The sequence below is a fragment of the Lonchura striata genome, chromosome Z, assembly GCF_046129695.1.
Source record: "Lonchura striata isolate bLonStr1 chromosome Z, bLonStr1.mat, whole genome shotgun sequence".
Classification (NCBI taxonomy): Eukaryota; Metazoa; Chordata; class Aves; order Passeriformes; family Estrildidae; genus Lonchura; species Lonchura striata.
Window position 1 is genome coordinate 4,182,454 of NC_134642.1, and position 22,492 is coordinate 4,204,945.

At 37.5% G+C, this 22,492-nt stretch overlaps 1 protein-coding gene across 3 annotated transcripts in view; it reads right to left on the reverse strand.

Annotated features, from left to right (window-relative positions):
- PIGG (phosphatidylinositol glycan anchor biosynthesis class G (EMM blood group)) overlaps nt 1–22,492 on the reverse strand; it is a 79,480-nt gene that overhangs the window by 55,360 nt on the left and 1,628 nt on the right. For 2 of the 3 annotated variants that reach the window (XM_021533887.3, XM_021533888.3), the window contains exons 2-8: nt 20,616–20,821; nt 19,507–19,716; nt 18,234–18,422; nt 16,605–16,743; nt 12,820–13,032; nt 4,608–4,825; nt 1,937–2,218 (exon numbers count right to left, since the gene is read on the reverse strand). In XM_021533887.3, coding sequence (XP_021389562.2) covers nt 1,937–2,218; nt 4,608–4,825; nt 12,820–13,032; nt 16,605–16,743; nt 18,234–18,422; nt 19,507–19,716; nt 20,616–20,821 — 1,457 coding nt within the window. Of the gene's footprint in view, nt 1–273; nt 454–1,936; nt 2,219–4,607; nt 4,826–12,819; nt 13,033–16,604; nt 16,744–18,233; nt 18,423–19,506; nt 19,717–20,615; nt 20,822–22,492 lie in introns of those variants that run through there. The other variant, XM_031507457.2, reaches the window with a different exon arrangement.

The following is a 22,492-nucleotide window of genomic DNA, read 5'->3' on the forward strand; positions in this document are numbered from 1 at the left end:
TCTACTGGTCTGAATACAAAGTCATATCTGCCCAAGAATTACTACTGCCTAAACTTCATAAGATATACTTAACCTTCCACATTTTCAGATATATCTCAGGTAGCAATATGATCACAGACCAACCTGGGATGATAAACCCTGTCTGTATTTTTTATTTCTATCTGCCCCAGCCCTGGAAAAACAAACATATAAACAAACCTGGAAAACACTGTTGAAAATCTCACTTGTGTATTATCAGCTTGAAGCAGATGATCTGAGGGTAGTGGGACACTAGAACAGGTTGCCCAGAGAAGCTGTGGATGTCCCATCAGGGTCAGGCTAGACAGAGCTCTGAGCAGCCTGGTCCAGTGGAAGGCGACCCTGCCCACGGAAGGGATTTGGAACTGGATGGTCTTTCATATCCCTTCCAACCCAGACCATGCTATCATTCTGTGATTCTTTGAGACTATCCACCTGGAGAAGACATGTATCATCTATTGTAATTGCTCTCCATGATACTGAAGTGCCATGTATGTAAATTTTATGCAGGTCTACAAAATTCATAGTATTTAGATTTCTACTGTTTACTAGAATTAGAAAAACTAGTAACAAGATGAAAAACAAGTTTATCTTTCGTAGTTGTGTTTGTCACTGCACACCAAGTACAAGTGAGATTTCTACACTGAAGCATTAATAATTATTTCAAGGTTAAATTTTTCTTCTTTTTCTAAGAAAAAAATCACCTAGTCAGAAATTACATACATACAGAGAGACATGGACTTCCTTCAGCAGGCCCAGTGGAGGGAAACAAAATTATAATCTGGTATAGTTTTAATAAAATATATTAGCAACGCTACTTATAAGAATTTAGATTTAAATCTACACTGAGGAATTACAACACACATCTGCACAGACTGCAAAAATTTTCTAAATTGTAAGAAATATAGCTGTTACAAAATATTTCTTCAAGTCAGAAAGTTTGCTTTTTTCCTTGATAGAGCATGTTGTCATATCATAAAAGCAATGTACTTGCCATATTTTGTCAGATACTTAAAAAAAAGGTACTAAACCCCCAAGCTTGATTCTATGATGAAGGACTGTACTACACAGAGACTGCACAATCAAATGGAGTACTATGAGCAGTGAAGCTATTGAACATCAGAGACCTTTGAAAAATATGACTAACAAGCAGTAGAAAAAACAGCTAGAAGCTGATTTTATGGTGTGATTGACAGCTCTTGGCACACTAAGTTTCACAGTGGAAGAAAAGACATTGCAAATTCTATTTCCTTGGAATTACCTGTATTCTACTGAACACAACAATAAAACTCAACAAGTAACATGCAGAAGGTAACTCCTCACACTGAGAACACTTTGAGAACTCCAAAGATTTTAACAAACTCTGTTTCTTAAGCTTATAAAGTAGAAAAGACAGATTAAATTATCTCCCTTAGCTGCCCTTTCAAAACTATTAAAAAAAAATCCCAAACATTTATAACACCAATATGAGAAAAGGTATACTGGAAAAATGTATTCTTCTTAGAGCATTACTGTCTGTTGTATCATCACTTGTCCTTTGTTCATATTGTTGTAAAGTATTATACATCTGGCTTTAATTGCAATTGTGAAACCTAACTATGTAAAACCACAGTATCTGTACATGGCATAACTGTTACCGATCTCATAAAGTCAACCAAAAAATACTGTACAGTATTTTAAAAAATTCTTCATGTCAAGAAAAGCACTTCTTAGATCTTCATCATGTCGGTATCATGCCACAGAAACAACACATTTCAATTACATTTTGAAATAATAGCACATATTCCTATTGCATAACAAGTAAGAATTTCTTTAAGCACACACAGAGAAAAAAAAATTAACTGACAATATTATGAAAGATAGAAGACAGCATATGACAGAGAAAACATTTCAAACCATAATTAATGAATGCTCTCACCTTCGGTGGAAGTCTGTAATTCTCAAAGGTCTTTGCAATAGCAGATAAAATACCACACATGAGTGCAGAAATCAGCATCATCACTCCAACTGCTGTTAACCAGGACATACTGCAGAAATAGCACAAACTTTCTGCTGATGTGCATACAATGACATGAACAGCACACAGCATCAGACACATCAAGTAGAACAGCAGAGAGAACAGTGGAGGGGAGAGGGGCACTTCAAATTCTGCCCTCTTGCTCAAAGCTTTGGGAATACTGAGCAAAAGCAGTATCAGAACCTAGAAAAAAAAAAAAAAGGAGGATTAATACTTTGAAAATTGGGGTTACCTAAAGCATACAGTAAGAATTCACACAAAAAATCATGCTGTTGTCATCCATGTCACTCTGCTAATATGCATACTTTATCAAAAAAACCTGTGAAGAATTATGTTGGATTTCTTTTCCCCCAGTAAGATATTACCATATAAATGGGAGAACCCAATATTGGCTTTTCATTTATTAAGGCCTTAAACACACAAGTTCCGAAGTTTAATAAATCAACATTTATCTCCTCATCCATGGCAACCAATGATATGTATGACCTTCATTCCCTGTAAAATATCTTGAATTCCCAATATCAAAATAGTTCCTAAGCAAACAAATTTGACCCATTGTTTCTCACCTGTAAATGTCTGAAGTTAATACACTCTGTCAAAGGCAATTTATTTCCTGTATGAGAAATACATATGTATGATATCCTGCTGAGCTAAATAGCTTCCCAAACGAGGGGAAGTTCTCATACCATCACACAAGTGTAATTTTTAGCTTATGAATTCTCCCAGCATTTACTTCTTATATCTCTCCTTATTGTAATTGAACTTATTGGTTTTATTTTCATTTTGCTCTGACCTGCACATAGATCAAGCAGAGTTCCAAGTTTTCTTGTACATAACTGTGGCAGCAGAGATAACATGAAGAAACTTTCTGCTACTCATATACAAACCTTAACCAAAAAGTGTGAAATTTCAGCCACACACTAAAATGTTTGCAAGCTGCAGAGATGGAGCTAGGACTAGACTGACCTCTATCAGCTAGTGCTAAGGGAAGATTAAAACAAATCAAAACAAAAACAACTATATCAGACCACAGTCAACCTGTAATCTTTCACTGTCACTTGTGAAGACCTATGCCTACATTTTTTCCCACACTGCAGTGAGACATAGTAGACAAAAAAAAAATTTCAATAGTCTGCTGTTTCTTCATATTCTGCTGCATATTTCATTTGGTTATGAAAATATCCAGTTTTGAGTAGCATACTGGCTTAAGTCTTACATTTCAGCCCATCACTTAAAACTAAAACAGCACTCACGGCAGAAAAATGCTCAAATTGTAGATATCTACCAAACTAAATTTAGGTCTTTTGAGTAAATGCACTGTTATCAGTTCACATCTCAGAGGTATTCTCTTCATCTGAAATATGGGATAAATGGCATTTATAGTATAGTGAAGTTTGAAGAGACATCTGAGTTTCTCTACTATTATTTATTCAGTGAAGGTGGAAAATCAATATCAAGACAAAAACATTTTGGAGAGTCAGGCAGCTTCTTTAGTATTGCAGTGGAGAAAAGAAATAACTCCAGCCATTTTGCTTACAGCTATGCTGAGCATACACTTCTCAACAAAAATTTCTGTGGTTAGTAGCTGCATGTTTCTTTGATGAAGACTGATTGTGTATAACCTCAGATTTGTTTTCCAGAAATAGTAAACATCTACAACTGCAGTCAAAAAAAAAAAAAAATCCAGTGCTTCAGATCTAAAATAACTGTCAACAACTTGAATGTACAGGTCCTGAAAAGAAAGGAACACAAAAAGATACGCACCTTCAGCTTTGCAATGAACTTTGTCCACCTCCAGATCTTCTACCTGTAGAGCAGGAACAGAACCTACCATCCCACCAAGGGCACAGTGGAACTCATTCTTGCGAAGTGATCAGCAGACTGACAAACCCCACTGAGCAATCTACCAGAAAGCCATTTCAGAAGCACTCTGTATGCAGAGAGCTTCTGAAAGTGCATGGGAGACAAGGCACAGAGTGCTGCCTGGAGAACCAGCACTTCAATTTTCCCCAAAACATCAGCTGGAGAGATCCACTTAAAATTAAAGATATGGTATATCTTATCCTTGTAACTACAGGAGATATGAAGAGGTAACTCCACAGCAAGTATTTATTTTAGGGTTGTAAATCCATCAGTACAAGGAACAATTCCTGGAACTGTGAGAATTTTCCATATAAGGTAGTGCCTGTTTGAAGCAGCTATACTCAATGTTAGATGAAGAGGAATAGCTAGAGATTTACTTGCCAGACTCTTTTTTTCCCTAATGCAGTAAAGCTACTCAAAAATAAAAGGCTAACTAATATGGGAGTAACTGAAGTTGTAGAACATCTGCATATCTACTGTAACTAGCTACACTAAAATGTAAGTAATTCATATCAAAAGCACTCTTGAAACATTTTAAAGACCAGATTTTACTTTAAAAAAAGTATTAATCTTAAGCAAGCAGAATGTCAGCCAACCCTAAGAACCTATATTCAGTAATTTTAAAGACTAGTAAATGTATATATCATATATGCAACACTAAGATACTTTTGTGCACCTAAATTTTACACAGAAAGATCTATTTTCATACCTCCATAATGATCACAGTCCCCACCATCATTGAATACATGTCATATTGTGCCACTTGTTTGCTTAATGAAGAACTCAAAGTCTTGAGGGCCTCCAAGTATTGTTTCAGGACCTTCTTGCCAAGATTTAAGAGTATTTCTGAATTATTCCCCTCTAAATACAGTTTGATCCAATTACTATGGGATTTTTCTGCTATCTTAAAATGTTCATATCCAGGATCTGGAAAGAAAAGAAAAGAAGCAAGAAGATCCATGAACAAAGAAAGGAAATGTCATCATATTTTTATATTTGCTTGCATAATGTATAAAAACATATAATTGCTATGGCAATTGAAAGTTTTTTCACAGGTACAAAATTACACTATCTTTCGGCAGCAATACCAATTACCTGGAATACAAGCAACTAATTCTAACCTAATAAACTGTCAAGACCTCTAACAATTGACAAACTTATTAAAACAACCATTCATTTTTACAAAATTTTTCCCAGAGAAACAATTTAAATGCTTTAGATACTGCAGGGGCATGACATGAGGGGCGAAGAAAGCAATGTTTTCCACCAGAACTACTCATTATCTGGAACACAGTGTATAAGCTAGTAGGAAATGATCAAATAGCTGATGTCTAGTGAAAATACCAAAAGAAACAACACACACACCACATGAGAAGGTAGTACAGGTTGGATGAGTGGACGGTGAAGGTGGACTGAGAACTAAAAGAAAGGCAGAGCTCAAAGGGTTTTAACAAGCAGTGTAAAGTCTATCTAGTTGGAGGCCTGTTAGCAGCAGCGTCCCCCAAGGGTCAGCATCGGGTCAAAGAAGTTTAACTTATTCACCAATGATTTGGATGAAGGCACAGAGGCCTCCCATGAGCAAGTTCCCAAATGACACAAAGCTGAGGAGGTGGCAAATATCCCAGAGGGACGTGCAAGCCCTTCAAAAGGACCTTGACAAGCTGGAGGGATGGGAAGAGAAGAAACATCTGAAATTCAACAGCAACAAGTGAAGGATCCTGCACCTGCAGAGGAACAACCCCAGGTACCAGCACAGGCTGAGGGTGACCTGCTGGGAAGCAGCTCTGTGGAGAAGGACCTGGGGGTGCTGGTGGACAACAAGCTGTCCATGAGCCAGCAGTGTGTCCTGGGGCCAAGAGGCCAATGGGATCCTGAGGAATAGGAAGAGCATTGCCTGCAGGTTGAGGGAGGTGATCCTGACCCTCTGCTCAGCCCTGGTGAAGCACATCTGGAGTTCTGTGTCCAGTTCTGGGATCTTCAGGACAAGAGAGACACAGAGCTCCTGGAGCAGGTCCAGTGGAGGGCAACGAAGATGATGAGTAGACTGAAGCATCTCTTCTATGAGGAAAGGCTGAGGGAGATGGGCCTGCTCATCTTCAAGAAGAGAAGGCTGACAGGGGACTTCATCAATGTCTGTAAGTATCTGAAATGAGGGTGTGAGGAGGATGGAGTCAGGCTCTTCTCCATGGCACCCAGCAACAGGCAGGAGTCTGCCTGTTGATAAAAGGCAACATAGGAATGCAGGAAGTTCTACCTAAACATGAGGAAGAACTTTTTTCTCTGTGAGTGGCTGAGCACTGGAACAGGTTGCATGGAGAGGCTGCAGAGTCCATTTCTGGAGATATGCAAAAGTTGTCTGGACACATTCCTGAGTAATGTGCTGTAGGGGACCCTGCTTCAGAAGGGTGGTTGGACTAGATAACCTACAGTGATGCAATCCTACTTTACCTAATCTGTGTTTCTGCTTTTCAAATACTGGTCATTGAATACAGTATGTATTCACAATACAAATTCAGTTGAAGCAAGAGCATAATTTTCAGAAACTTGTATCTCACTGAAACTTTTGCTATGCATGAATATTCACATTCATCTGCATTTTTTCTGAAAACCAGATGTTTCATTTCACTTCACACTAACAGTACTTGCTATTTCCCTGCAATTTGACTTGAAAGGTAATGATAACTTAAGTACAAAAGGCTGATTTGGAAATTGTATATAACCTGCAGTTGTTCCCTTCTTAGCTGAAAGTAGGGTGAAACATTTGCTGTACAGTTTCAGACAAGAAAGGTTAAAACAATAAGTGAAATAACTTTGGTGTCACAAAGATTTAAGCTGCAGCTCTTTTTCACTCCTCGTAGACGAAGAGTGTATTCCACTTGGAAAAAAAAAAACACATTATCTTTTGTTAAGCCTTTTCAGCAAAAGTACATTATCAAATCCAGGAACATTTAAAATTTTATTTCAAGTGAATGAAGGTAAATGAAGTATTTCTATTCTCAATTTGTATAGTCATGAAAGAATTTGTGCTTACTATTTACAAGACTCTTATCATACAAGACATTTCATGGTCTACTGTGGGCTGAATTCAAGGTGACAATTTTAAAAGGCAATGTTTAACACAAAACGTCCAGTCTGTTTTCCTAAGACTTCTAGAAGACTCCAAGCCTTGCTGACCCTGCTATGCAGGGGGCTTGCAGGGATCTGCTCTAAAGTACATTCCAGCCAGCAGCAAACACCTGTATATTAAGATAGCTGCCAGTGCACACAGAGGATTTCATTTCCTTCCTGTAACTCTTTCAAGTTCCCTGTAAAGTTTCTCGTTCGGTATATGTGAAATAAGAATTAAATATTCATACATTTGAGGACATCCATAAAGGATCATCTAAAATGAATTTTAATCAAACTGAGATTTGACATGACACTTTTTCATTATAGAGAAGACTGAAATGAGTTCAAGCTATATTTTGAAACATATATAAATTCCCTTGACATCTTCTGCTCCTGTTCTGCTTCCTTTTCATCCTTCTTGACTAGTCTCCCTCTTCATTCCTTTTAGCATTTTTATTTCATTGTCATCTACTCCTTTCCATGCTAACTGCCCACCAAAACCACTGTGTCCATGTTATGAAAGATGACTTTTAGCCAAACTCTCATGAATGAATGATTTAAAGATCTTTCAGACACAAATAAAAGACGATGGTTGCCAAATTCATTGGATAACTCCAATTATATTGGTTCAGTGGCACATTTATATGCAGAAGGCATAAAATATTAACAGTATGGATGCTAAGCTCTTGGAGAAGCATTTTGGTAACAGGCAGGTAATATTTTTGGTAACAGGCAGCAAGTTCCTCCCATACAGGATACATATAAGACAAGTCAAAACTGAAGCAAAATCCAAAGCAAGCCTGCCCAGCTGCACATTTCACAAAGCACTGGCAGTGTTATACTTGCATAGTATTACATTAGCAATTTGTGCTTCAGCCTCACTACCATCTTATCACAACCAGATGGATAAGCTTTGCAAGAATCTGTTTGACAATAATTTCACTTTGCTCCAGTGAAAGGCAGCGATCATTTAAAATGAGTTATAAGAAAAGAATGAATAATGTAAATAATTCTCCAGTTTCAACATATACATGTCCCAGTAAAAGTAAAATTATTTTAATCTAATACAAGTTCAGGATAAATCCTAATTTGAAAATTTGGGTCTCATTTTAATAACACCAGCTCTCAAGCATAACAATTTGCTCTCAATGACGCTTCATTCCACTGTAAAATGTCTTTCAATGAAAAGGTCCTCATTTATCACTAAACTACATGCTCAAAAGTTTAGAACATGAGGGAAGCATTGCTATCTCACACTGAGGTATGAACTTGCTCAGAAACAGAAAAGTGTGTTTTTAGATAATTCTCTCAGCTTTTTAATTTTTGCTAGCTATTTTTATTCACCTTTTTCAGACTTTTTATTTAGCGTATTTATTTTATGATTTTATTTATTAGGCTGTCTCAAAAATATATGTTATAAATAATAATGCCCTTAGTCAACCTTCAAGTTTCTCATGTAAAATTTCATTTACTCAATGATACGTTAAAGTGTGAGAATTCTTTTGAACCTCAATAAAGCAAAGCCCAAGTCCCATTAAATGTTGTGCAACCTCTTAGTTTGAAAATGTTTATATGAAAAAACATCGGGGGGAAAGTTATTGATCTGCCTTCATTCTGCTCTTTATTTATTGAGATATATTTAAAACACTTGAAGATGAAAAGAAATTTTTGTGTACTGTTACAGTTTGCTTTTAACATTGGAGTAGTTGAATTCAGGGAAATCCATGCCTGCTTTATGAAATAACTTGCAAAAAACATTCTACCTTCCCATGTGACAGCAATTCAACTCAACTGATAGCTGACTTCATCTCATTGTGTTAAGAAAGAAACTAATATTCCACCAAAAATGAATGCATATTTTATGATATAGATTAATATGGGCGAGTCTTTTCCTGACTCAGTCATCATCCTCATGGTCCCAACAGCTGGTGCTCTAACCCCTGTGCTGTACATTACAGCTCTGGATAGGAATACCATGTTTTCCCCTTCAGCAGAGCTTTCTGGTTTTGACCTCAAGAGTTGAATTTATTTTTTTTTTTAAGCAGCAACGCTTATGCCATGCTTACAAGCATTTCCAAGAATATCTTTCACTTTAAACTGATGTTCCAGTCATAGGCATTTCTCTTGTCATTGAACTGAAATGGTATGATCCACTAGTTGCTACTAGAGGAATATCTGCATTGGAAAGCTTGAAATTGCAGCAGCACTTTCAATAAGAGTTATGTACAACTAAGCAAATGGGAGTGATGCCCAACTGACTCCAACTATCTTTCAGGATTTCTTTCACTCAAAAAACCTGGCAGAAGACCTTGTCTGTGGAATTCAGAAATTATATAGCCCAAGAGCTGTCAGCACAACTCTGATGAGTGTTCAGATGTTCTACAAATACAGATTAAAAGGCTCTAAGCAGTGTGAGCTAAAGAAGATTGCTCAGATCTGTGTCCAGTCAGGTCTTGAATGCTTACAGGTATGAAGCCTCCACAATCTCTCTTGCCATCTCATTCCAGTGTTTGACAAATCTTACCTAAGAAGGTTTCCTCCAATTTTTTTTGTGAGGACCACCAATTAGACCCTGGTCTCATCTTGTTTATTGCCTCCCATAGTATAGTGCCTACACTGATAAGACCCCTCCTAAACAGTCCTAGCACGTTCAGCCCCTCTTCATATGACAGACATTCCAATCCCTTCATCACCTGCATGACCACGCACTGCACTTACTATGTTATATCCACTAAGGTACTGAGAATCCCAGCACCAGACCCAAGACTGCTCACCACTGCGGATAAAGGAAGCAGGATTGACCAGCTGATGATTGTGCTCCTAATGCCACCTTGATGTTATTGCCTTTCATGAGGGTGCTCTGCTGCCTGATATTCAACTTGGTGTCCCCAGTCACCCTGTGGTGGTTCTTCCAGCTGTTTCCAGTCAGTCAAAACCCAGTCTGCTATGATACATTGGCATTGCTTCTTCCCAGGTGTAGAATTCGGCATTTCGTGCCAGCCCATTTCTCCAGCCTGTCAAAGCACTTCTGAGTGGCAGGAGACCCCCTATTGCATAAAGCACTCTCCCAGATTTCTATTGTGTCCTTCCCTTGCTGAGACACCATTTTGTCCCTCTGGCCAGATCATTGATGAAGATGTTGAATAGTTCTGGCTTGAGTCAAGCCCTGTGGTTGACCACAATAGCCTTCAGGGGGTCTTTGTGCTGCTGATCACATTCACATGAACCCAGCAGGTGAGCCACTTTCCAGTCCATCTCACTGTCCAGTTATCTGGCCTGAAATGCAACAGGATGGCTGAAGCACCACAAGACCACCATGAATGGTAAAAGTAAGACTTCCTCTAGTTGTCTGAAAAGCTCCAATTTCCTTACAATCCAAGTGTCTGCCCTAGACATCTATAAAATATTGCTCATGTTGGTCTGTGCGCTAATCTTTACCCAGAAGTTCTCAACTATTTCATCATACACTCCCAGGCACAGCTACATGCCTGTCACCACTATCTCACATAAAGATCAATTTTCCATCCTCAAATTCCCAACTTACAATCTTAGAATTGTAGAATTATTCAGGCTGGAAGTTGATTTTAAGATTATCTCGTTCATCATCAGCACTGTTAATGGAGATATTTTTTGCTACATCACCACTCATTATTAGTTTCCAATCAGACATTAAGCCACCAACTTTACAGATGTGCAGCTAATTTCTAATTCATTACAGAGTCCATTTATCAAACCATATCACTCTAACAACAGTAGCAGGAATGTTCAGGGAGGCCTTGTCAAAGACCTTACAGAAGTCTAAGTAGATGACACATCTTCAGTCCACTGATGCATTTATTCCAACATAGAAGGACACTAAATTAGCCAGGCACAATTTGCACAATGGCAAAGTAACGTCATTAATTTCCAATAACCTTTTTGTCTTCCACATGTTTTGACATGTCTTCCAGGAAGATCTGTTTTATGATCTTACCATGCACAGAGGTGAGGCTGACTGGTTAAGCAGTTCCCAGGATCCTCCTTTTTTTAAAAAGCAGGCAACCTTCTTGAATATGAATCAGATTACTGAATATAGTAACTTCTCTGCAAGGTAACCTCCTTCTAGGGGAATCCTGACAGATGTGTATGTGCCTGTAGTGGGATAGTGGGATGGCATTCATCTTCACTTAAAAGCAATGCAAAATAAATGGCCATCTGCATGCTCTTGAGTTACTGAGTTAGTGACACTGTCTTTAGTATTTCTAAGCCTGAAGTACCCACATCAATCAAACAACACTAAACAAATAGAACATACTGTTTCCCTGCCAGTCTTAACTGAACAGACCAAAACTAGCCCAGCACACCTAGAACACTCTAAGAAAAACAAGATCCTTCTAAGAAGTTGACAGAAACAGGGGAAATTGACATTAAGACTCTAAAAAAAGTTACAATGACTTGGACCTAGATTTCCACCATGTTATTGAGACTTTCCATTACTGAAAGGAGAGAAAGTCATTGTGGATGCTTTGCCTCCCAAACTCTTCCCAGTAAAGTTGCACCTCTAGTAAGTTTGCAGTCACAAGCAAGCACCATAAAAAATTCTCACATTTTTATCCTCAGCAATTTTGACTTTCATTTCTTGGATGAAAGCTACAAGTTGAAATTAAGCTGTTCCCAGACAAAAAATAAAAGGAAAATGAAGATACAAACAAGAACTCCAGCCTGTTTCATAAGTGTTTGCAGAAATACTGTCAAATGGAGATTTGTGATGGCATCTTCAGCAACACAATCATATCCTGAAACCCCTCAACAGGGCAAGCTCCTCACTTGACACAACTCGGTTAAGTGAAGAAATCTGTGCAGAAGAAAAATGTCAGAAAAGATGGAGCATGGGTCCTGCTATAGGCATGTTGCTGCTACAAGCAGAATTTGTTCTGTTGAGAATCCTGGACAATGTTTAATTATGATTAGAAGCTGGGATGTTGAAAGATAATTGATTCTTGACTTAGAACAATCATTTTGCTAAAATCTATGTTGCTATACACTTTAATTATTCCTAGCTGTAAAACAGCTCTGCATTCTCATCTAGTTCAATAACTCAACAGATTGCAAATCAATTGACAAGCTTCACAGTCACTTTAAGACAACATCTTCTAATGACAATGGTAAAATATTCTCCTTCACCCTCTGACTCAATTTTTTTCACAAAATTATCATATTAACTTAATTATTTATACTGCAGTTTGTATCATGCTTCCTAATGAAATGCCACATTTTGCTAGGCTTGGGGTTTTTTCCTACTTGTTTTTTTATTCTTTCTTCCAAATATACACACACACACTCATGCATTTTTAATAATCAGTTCTCTAGGTTCTCATTCCAAGTAAATACATAAAAATTAAATAAAAAGATAACTTACTTAAATTATCTCCCAGCTTTACTTGAAGCACCTTTTTATTTAAACTAGAAAATTCAGTCCATTGTGTTAATTCTCCAAATAGAGTCAGTGCCCTATATAGAACACCTCAGAAAGAGCAGTTATGAAACCACTGAGATTTAACTACACTGGGAGTTTTACTTTAATCTTACTCCATCATTATTTTTGCTCTTTTGCCAAATAGGAATATTAGCAGTCATTAAAAAAACTGCATTCAGATAGAGTGTATCAAAGTAGGTTGCAGTAGAAATTGAATTCAGTACAACTGTTCTGAATACTGCTCTCAAAAGAATAGCTAACTTGCAGTGCAATGCCATACTGTTGAATTTAAAAGTCCAAACTGTTTTATAAACAATATCCTTTTAGTATATCTGTAACACCTTTTTAGCTAATTTACCTTTTTCGTATGCAGGTGTATTCTCTTGCAGCAATCTGCTAAGCTGGAAGCCATTCAAGTGCACAAAACGTAGCTGCTCTCTCATTGTCTTGCCTCCAACAACTGGCAATATAAGGTTCCCAACACTGTTTCTTGAAATTGGTAGGCCAAGACCTATTGCCAGTGTGCTAGCTAAATCTGTTTGCTGCACATGTTCAGGTTGGGCTAGAGGAGCTAGAATGAACAAAAAAAAAAAAAGAGAAAGAAAAAGAGAGAGGAAAAGAAGTATTTCAATAACAAGCCTATTCTTTTTCTCCAGAGACAGCTGGCATCTTAATTAGTTTCAAAATTGTTTCATTGGTGTTAGATCAGCTATTTTAAGTGGTCTACAGAGAGCTGACTGATCTTTTTCAGCTGCTATCCTCTGCTTGTGTAATACAATATTAATTAAATTCTTAGTCAGTGCCACTCTTCATTGCTAACGATTACTGTAAACACGACATAAATGTTATACAAGTAAGAAAACAGATGGTCCAGGACATCACCTTAATATCAAATTGCAGCCTACATCCTAAGAGGGTTTCATAACTTTTACATTAGAAATAATAGAAACCAGTACAGTAGGCCAACTTAATATATGAACAAAGAATGAGAACCTAAAATGATGTTGACAGCATTCCAGAAGCTTCTCAATATGACATGAGAACAGGTCAAGAGTTACTTAATATCAGGTTGCTAGGAAAACAGAATTAGACATCAGGTAAAGAATGTTTATTTTTAATCCATGGCTATATGCAGGCAGACCCAGTGATTTTTAAAGCATCCTGTGTAAGATTCCATTAACTTATTGCAGTTATCAGGATTAGCCTTCAGTCCCACAGAACTCTACAGACATGAATGATTTTATTAACGTAAGGAACCTTCTGTTTAGGATTGTTTTGCCAGCTGTTCGTTTTCATGCTGAACTAGTTAGGTAACGGTGTTTTTCTATATGCTTTTATTTCATTCTCTTTGTAACTTCAAGCATTGAGTGTTTTGACTTAAATGCAGTATAGAAAGATTTCTATACAGTCTTTATTCCTCTCAAGGCTGCTTGTAAGAGCATTAAAATTTGCCTCATTTCTCATCTAGCTCAAATTAATCCCATACTTTTACAGAATGCCATCTATAATCCGTAAAGCCTCTTTGCATGAGTGCCTGTATGTCAGCAGTTTTCAGATTTTATCTTTAAAGGCAAGTTCTTAGCTGGTAAAAAAAAGCCAAACTACCAAACACATTTAGCCAATCATGGGTGACATATCTCTGTAGAAGGCTATAAAAGTAATATTCTGACAGCATACTAAATGTAAAAAACCCACAGGATTACTATTTTGAGGTCTACTGAATTAACCACAGTACATTTTGTTTACAGTAGGATCATAAGGAGCAGTCACTAGAATCCTGATTACTGTACCAATGAAAAGTAAACTGCTGGATATTGACAAAAGCATTAGAAATCACAAACTCTATCCCAAAAACAGGTAAATAGATATATTTTACTGTATTATAAAAACTGCTCATTCAGGTTAAACCTCAGAGAAACTAATTCCAATGACAGGAGACTGCATTTACAGAATCTATACTCTTGTCGCCTGGCTGTCAACACGTGCTAGTGAAACTCATAAAATAAAAATTTAGCCAGGAGCTTTGATCCACTCTTGACTTTGTTTTGTTTACAGACCTGAGAAGAGGTCAAGGACTCTTCAAGCAGTGCTTTCTATTGCACATCAACAACTTTACAAACAACAGGAAAATATCCCTCCCCCATGTTGCAGGAACCTCCAGCACGATAAATAAATCAAGGTTCTGCACACAAGGTTCTTCAGAAAAGAAATCACATGGAAATTATCAAGTGGCAGAATGAAAGGCAGAAGAGAGTATTATTTTGGGGAAAATATTCACTCCTGGTACAACTACATTCCATCAATCCACTCAGTCAAGGACCTTGTTTAAGCATAACACTACAAAGTGGACTAAAGATTCTCTACCACTCCATTTCTTTATTGCCTCTTACCTTTAACTATCTTGCTTTTATTTTTTACCATTATGTGCTTCAGAAATATGTAAACTCACATCAATGATATAAAACTAACTAGCCTATGCAGTAAACACACTCATGGTCCATATTCTATCCTTAAGACTTAGCAACCAACAGTCATGTTATCAGTGCCATCACCTCTCACCTGTTGACAAGGGTCAGATCAATTTAATATTAAAAAATAATCCTATTTCCAATAGTCTCTAGTCTTCCAAGGGCTTTCTTCCTCTTTCTGGTGGATTCTGTGTGAGAAATTGTCATTCATTCTTTCATCCTAGCTGTCTGAGAGAGAAGAATGGAGGCCAAATATTCTGGCCTCGAAAGACAAAATTTCATCACACTTCAAATAGGATTTTGGATCTACACGTATTAATTTACCATTAGCCCAGTATGCTGACAACAGATCTTATTAGCACTCAACATTCAGACAGAACAGTGCTGTATAAGATTATAATCTCAGAAATACACAATTCTCTTACTGGTTACAAAGCCTGATTCAGGTTTCACCGAAATACAGATGCTAACTTTGGCTTAAAGCTTAAACCAGAATTTTAGATCAGATAGAATGGGCTTTCCCAAATAACTGTAAAACAAACCAAAGCACTTTTCAAAAAAAATTCTAGGATAATATAAATTAAGAGTTGCCGGTGTGTTCTTGTCCTGGTTTCAGCTGGGAGAGAGCTAATTTTCTTCCTAGTGCCTGGTACAGGGGCTGTGTTTTGGAATCAGTATGAGAATAATGTTGATAACACACTGATGTTTTAGCTGTTGGTAAGGAGAGCTTGCTCTAAACCAAGAACTTTTCCACTTCCTGTGCTCTGCCACCGAACATGAGAAGTTGGGAGGGATCACAGTTGAAGCAGCTGACCTGAACTGGATGAAGGAATACTCCACACCACAGAGCATCACAGCCAGCCACACAAACTGGAGGGAGTTGACTGGGAGCTAGGAATTGCTGCTTGAAGGTGGGCTGGGCACTGATCAGCAGGTGGTGAGCAATTGCATTGCGCATCACATGTTTCTCCTGGGTTTTATTCCGCTCTCTCCCCACTTTCCCTTAAAATAATAACTACTATAATCTACATATAATTATTATTGCTATTCTTGTTACAGTTATATAGAGTAGTAGTGTTCCCATCCCGTTAGAGTACAGTATGCACTGGTATCTACTGGAGCCTTACACCAAGTACCACGCAGCCACTCACTCACTCACACCCCCCATCCTGGTGGGGTGGAGAAAGAAAAGATAAACCTCATGGGTTGAGACTAGAACAGTTTAATAATTGAAACAAATTGAAAAAAATTAAACATAATAATAATAGTAATGAAGACAGGGGGGAGAATAACACCCAAAAGAAACAAGTGATTCACAATAAAATTTGTCACCCCCTGCTGACCGATTACAGTCCCATCCCCAAGCAGTGACTGGCAGCCTCAGTTTATATACGAGGGATGATGTGCCATGGTATGAAATATTCCTTTGGCCAGTTCAGGTCAGATGTCCTTGCTATGTCCCTTAATTGCTCCTCTTGCACCTCCTCAATGGCAGAGTATGGGAAACAGGAAAGTCCTTGATTTAGATAAACACTAAAACACCAGTCTGTTAACAACATTATTCTCATACTGAATCCAAAAATCAGTCCTGTACCAGCCACCAAGTAGAAAATTAACTCTATTCCTTCTGAAACTAAGACAGTTCTAAAAGAGGTCATGCTTCTTTGCTCCTTACCACTTCTCTTCCCAAAAGCAGAGCTGATAAACAGCAGTGGTGTGTGCACTTCTCCTTCCGAAGAACCACCATGACTGCCTGTTTCAGACATTCCATGATCCCCGCAAACAACTAACAAATTGGGAAGAGAAGCTTCCTCCTGCAAATCACAGAAAAAAAATCTAAGTTACCACACCAACACAATTCATTTATATCATTTCACTATCTTCATCATTCTCAAACATGAATATGTCTCAAATTAACTTCAGTTTTGAAACTTGCTCACCCTGGGGCAGATAATAAGAGATCACTGCAATTAAGTGTAACTCGGTAATAGTAATTTTTAAAAGTTAAGGCACATACATATCTAACACACTTGTCAGAAAAAAAGCTTAAAAAAATCCCCTAAATTTGCAAGAAACTCTCTGGAAGATTAAATAAAGGCTATCACACCACAAGAAGAACATCAGGAGTCCCAGAAGAGCATCATTAACACAGAAACATTCCCCCTCTTCATTTCTTCAGCTTCACTAAGTTTCAATATACATGCTGATTTATTAATATTGTAAATACTAAGAAAATATCAATTCAATATTAAAAAATCATCCTGTTTCTAATAGTCTCTAGTTTCCCATGGGCTTTAGGGATTGAAGTCTGACTGATTTGGGGTCTAAATCTGACAGTTAATGAAGACTAATTGTTGTTGATTGTTGAAGAATGATGTTGAATGAGGTGCATGTTTCCGAATAAAGAGAAACAGAAACTTAAGTGAGACCTGTCCAAGAATTTTGAGCTAACAAATCAAAGCAGGAGAAAATTAAGAGTCATTCGACCAGAAAGTACTTTATCATCTCTAGTTATTATCAGTACATATTCTATAAAAAAATAGAGTGCTTTTATTATGTCTGTATTCTAAAACAGAAAAAAAGGCTTGAATATAAGTGGTAAAAGCAAAGATACTAAAAAACAGCAGAAACACAACTGTAACATTCACAGAACTTCCACACACAGGATTTAACCTTTCTTTCCATGTACTAGTACATACTCGACTAAAAATACTGTTAAAATTTTATGATCAGCTATTCTGAATTGTAGTAGCTAAAAACAAACAACAAAAAGAGCTTCAGGCCACCTGGAACTAGGACTTGGTATTTCAGTATCCAGACTGCTTAGGTAAGTGACAACCAATATTTACAAATCTAAAAATAGATTCAGATGTGCTACATTTACCATAAAAAAATGCAGATTAAGACCACCACTTCTATTTGAATTTATCAAATATCTAAGAATTACATATGCCTTCATAATTCTGAACATCAGAGCCATTAGCTACACATGTCCATTACTCCTGCAGAATTTCATTACTAGAAAGCACACCAAAAACCATTTTAATTCACAAGTGATGAGAGAATTTTGGCAGGCATTGCTCTCCTCTTCCCACATATCAAAGGGATGTTACCTCCCACAGCTGCCCAGAAGAGGCTGTTAGCAGATGTTATTAAGGTCAGCCACCAAATCCTTAAAAATGCTACACTGGGAAATAGCCCAGGACGGCAAAGAACAGTCTGAATAAAGCAGCTACCAATCACAGCCACCAAGCATTTTAATGTCATCACTAACAGACACTGACCCAAGAAGAAGCTGTTTTACCTTTGAAAGAAGGGAAATATGAATCTTCTTCAGTATGTTATCCATCTCACGAAGTTTTGGTCCCACTAATGGGCTGTTTGGCCCAGTCATATGACCAATATGGTCCAAGCCCAGGTAATGCAGTATCAGGAGATCCCAGTCTTCTCTCTTTAGCACTCTATCCAAATGTCTGGTAACATTATCATCAACCTCAAAGAAAAGGAAAACAACTATAAGGTAAAAAAAACTTTCCCCTTTAAAAAGCACCAAAAAAAAAATTAACTACACTACCATGAAAACTCCACAGAAGTTGATGAGATTACAGTCATGCATAATGTTAATAAGAAAAAAAAAATAGTTTGATAACAGGCAGTCAAATATATTTGTCTAAAAATAGATTCTTCACCCCATTTAATCTTTTCTGGTAAGGATGCATCAGATTGCATACAGGCAAGGCAAATGGGTTGCCAAACTTCCACAGAAACTTTTAAAAACTGTTCCAAGAACTTTTCAGTCACTTTCACTCTGCACACTCCAGACTATCACTTCACATGTGATACATCATATCACAAGTACAACAAAACGTCTCAGTTTTGGGGTGGAAAACTCAAGGGTACAACAAACCTTAATCTCCCAACTCCATTTTTGCTAGTGTGCAAACACAAGATGACGGTACTTCTTCAGTAAAAGAACTAAAGAACTGACAACATAGTGAGAAAGAAAAACTGAAAAGGGCTATTTGGGGCCTAACTTAAGTGTTTTCCTGCTTAGATTGACAATACATTTTTAGTTGCATAGACTCTCTTCAGTTATTAAAAATCCCTGCAATATTTCCCATGTGATACTATTTTGTTGAGCCTGTATATAACTACTGAAAGAACTATAAAAAGCTGTGTGTTTAAGACTATTTGAAGACAGTATAAGGACTGTATAAAGAGCTTGGGAGCCACATAACCACAGATCTAGTAGAACATTTGTACTTTTTACTCCAGGTAGAAGCTTTTGCAAGTCTCATCAGCATAATCAATTAAACATGTCTTCCAATTCACATCAGACCTTGCTAACTTCCTTAAATAATAAAATACTTCAGTCAGTAGCAGCAGCTCAATGGCTTGAGGTTTTACAATCATAAACGTTCAAAAATGAAGTAAATTTGTCAAAGCAAATTCAATTTCTATTTAATTGCCAGGTTACTATTTCAGGACAAGGGTAGATTAACTCACTCATTCTCAGAAACCAACACTATTTGTTTGTACTCACTTAATTTCACTTGGGATCATACAAAGCCTCTCACCTCTGTAAAGTCTGACACAAAAAACGATGTTGTTCCATCATATTCCACAAAGTGCTTTGGGAACAGTTTGACCCAAGTATCATCACCATAAAATATTATTCTTTTCCCAGATGTTTTTGCCTGCCAGATCAGATTGTCATCCAAGAGAGCTGGAGAATTGAGGTTCACAACAACATCGATGAAACCAGGTATGCTACCTGTCATCAAAGCCTAATGGAAGAAGAAAAGAGACACATTAAACAGGAAGCTTCCAGTGCTCAGAAAACAGCAACAATGGGAGGGATCAATAAGCCAGATGACAAATATTTTTTGTAAAGAAACATAACAAAGTAAAAGAACACAAGCTGTCTTGCCACATAACCTCATGTGCCACAACACAATGCTAGTTGATGTCTGCGATAACTGCTTTAGAAAAGGAAAAAATATTACTGTCTCAATTAATGAACAGAAAAAAGACTCTCAGTCTTTTCATCAAACAAACAGTTGATGTTTGTTTCATTTACTGGTCATTAAACAGCCAAAAGACAATTTAGGTGTAAGTAAACTGACTCAACATTAACAACAACAGCACCTTCAAAACAGTAAGTAAGAAACTTCCAGAAGGAGCACTGAAGTCCTCCCAGACTGTCTCTCCCTCACTCTCTCACTCTCCTGCTAGTTGACCTACCAATGATCACTCCCTGGATTATTTACCTGGAACCTGGCAGAATTTCCCTTTTAAACTCCTCAGAACTATCCCTACGAAAACATAATTTTATACTAAACTGGATTTTCTCTCAGAAGTTACAAGAACATCAAGAAGTACAATAAAAATGTTCCTAGATAGCAGACAACTGGAAAACTGGACAACTAAGAGACTACTGCCTTCCCATTATTACAAACAAAAAGGCTGAGTCAATCATTTAAGCCTGGACTAGGGCCTTATCTGTCCTTAACCTCTTGCTCATTGCAAATCAGGAATCTATTAATTGCACTACTACAGCAAAGAGACATTCAGCCATAGGTTGCACTAACACCACACACACATCCTTTATTCCAACTCCAAGCATATGGAACAACTCATACTTAAAAGCTTCTCCAGTGAAACGATAGGAAAAAATCCCACTTACCTTAATTCGAGGCATAGTCACAGTGGGTGGCTTGGCTTCAGCAATGAAACTGTAGGAAGTCCCTTTTTCAACAACTTGAGTAGTATAAGGCATGAACTGTTTACCTTTGGATCCAAACACAAAGTCATCTCTCAAAGCATCTATCAGCACAATGACAACTTTTTTGAAAAGCGGTGGAGGAATCTTGGTCCAGTTAGAAACCATTCCTAAGCAACAAACATAGGGCATGTATAACTCATCAACAAATTCTACTGAAGATGAGACAGAAGTTAAAGGACAACTTTACCACATAAATTAGTGCTTTCAACTTCTTTATTAATTCTAGACACGAAAACAAGAAGCTGCAAACAGCAAACCTGAGAAGTAATCTGAGGAAGATGAGTTTTCAAGTCATCCAACACAGGAATAACACAACAACTTCAATACCACCTCCAGGAAGTAAAACAAGATGTGAAAGGAATGTGGGACAGACATGAAATTGGGAAAACTAAGGAAAAGCTTTGAAATGGAGAGTGTTCTAAGTAATAAGAAGGAATAGGTGCTACCTCCTCTTTTTACTTCAGTAAAGCTGAACAAGTTGTCTGACAGACAATCTCTGTTCAAAAAAGACACAGCATTCACCTGTGCTAATACCCAGTTTTGCACATCACAACATAAACAGTGCTTCTGTGTGAAATCTCACCTTAAGATAACAGGAAGATTACAAAGAAAGAGACAGTGTCACTGAAACCTGCATGAAACAGATTTATGCATATTAACTCCCTTCAAGGTAGAAGACTGTATGACAGACTACTTCAGTGATGGCGGCTGCAGGGTCAAAATCCAATTCCAGAATTCCCTGAATATATAGGTGTGCATCAAGCAGTAGGCAACGCTATGCCTTCAAGCCCACCTCTTTCTCTTGCATGGACTTAATTCTGGCCACAGCAACTCTTCATCTGCATTGAACTTGGTCCACATGGTGACATTCAGGTCTTACAGCAGCATTTTTGCTCCAACCTCTATAGGTCTCATTTCTCTATCAGGAAGAAACACACAAGGGCAAAATGGAAGCAGGATATATCCTATCCACAGGCCTCTATCCAGACACCACTGTGTTGAATCAATTGTTCCATACATGCCTTATATAAAGTTAGGGGTTTTACAGTCCTTTAGAGTTTTTTTATGCAAAAGTGGTTGACAACTTGGAAGGTGGCAGATAATGGTGTGTCTAACACAACAACAACAAAAACAACCTCAGAAATTTTATTTTGGGGTACACAGATAAGCATCAACAACCTAACATTCACATACTAGTTACTGCTAGTGATTTTTCCATATCAGGAAATGGGAGAGGAGGGCACAGCAGGGATAAGAAGGAAATCACAACAAAATGCTGACTGCAAGCAATCCTAATTCAACTGAAAATTTTGTTTTTTCCAGGACTTGAATTATCAACTTATCCAGCATGCTTTAGCTCTCCATGAAAAGCAAGAAGGCATCACCAAGATGTTCTGCTAGTTACATCTTTCCCCTATCCACTGCTTAGAAAAGAAAGCTTGCTGGACACCAAAAATGTTCAGATCACAAACACATATGCCCTACTCCTAACTTCCTCCTGCAGTGTGATTTATAAGAAAGTCAAAGTGTTGAGAAGTTCAAATGGATTTGGAGTCATATATAAGCCACGTGAAAATACTTACTGTAAGATAGTTAAATCAACACAATGTCCAAGCCTGGCCATGCAGTATGCTTATTTATATCTGCCAGGATTACTTAGAAAACAGTTACTCTAACTGTTCAGGTCTATGAACCTGAACTTCTGTGAAGAAAACCACAGATTCTCTATCAAGAACATATTACAATAATGTGCTGCAAGCATTCAGTATCACAGTCTT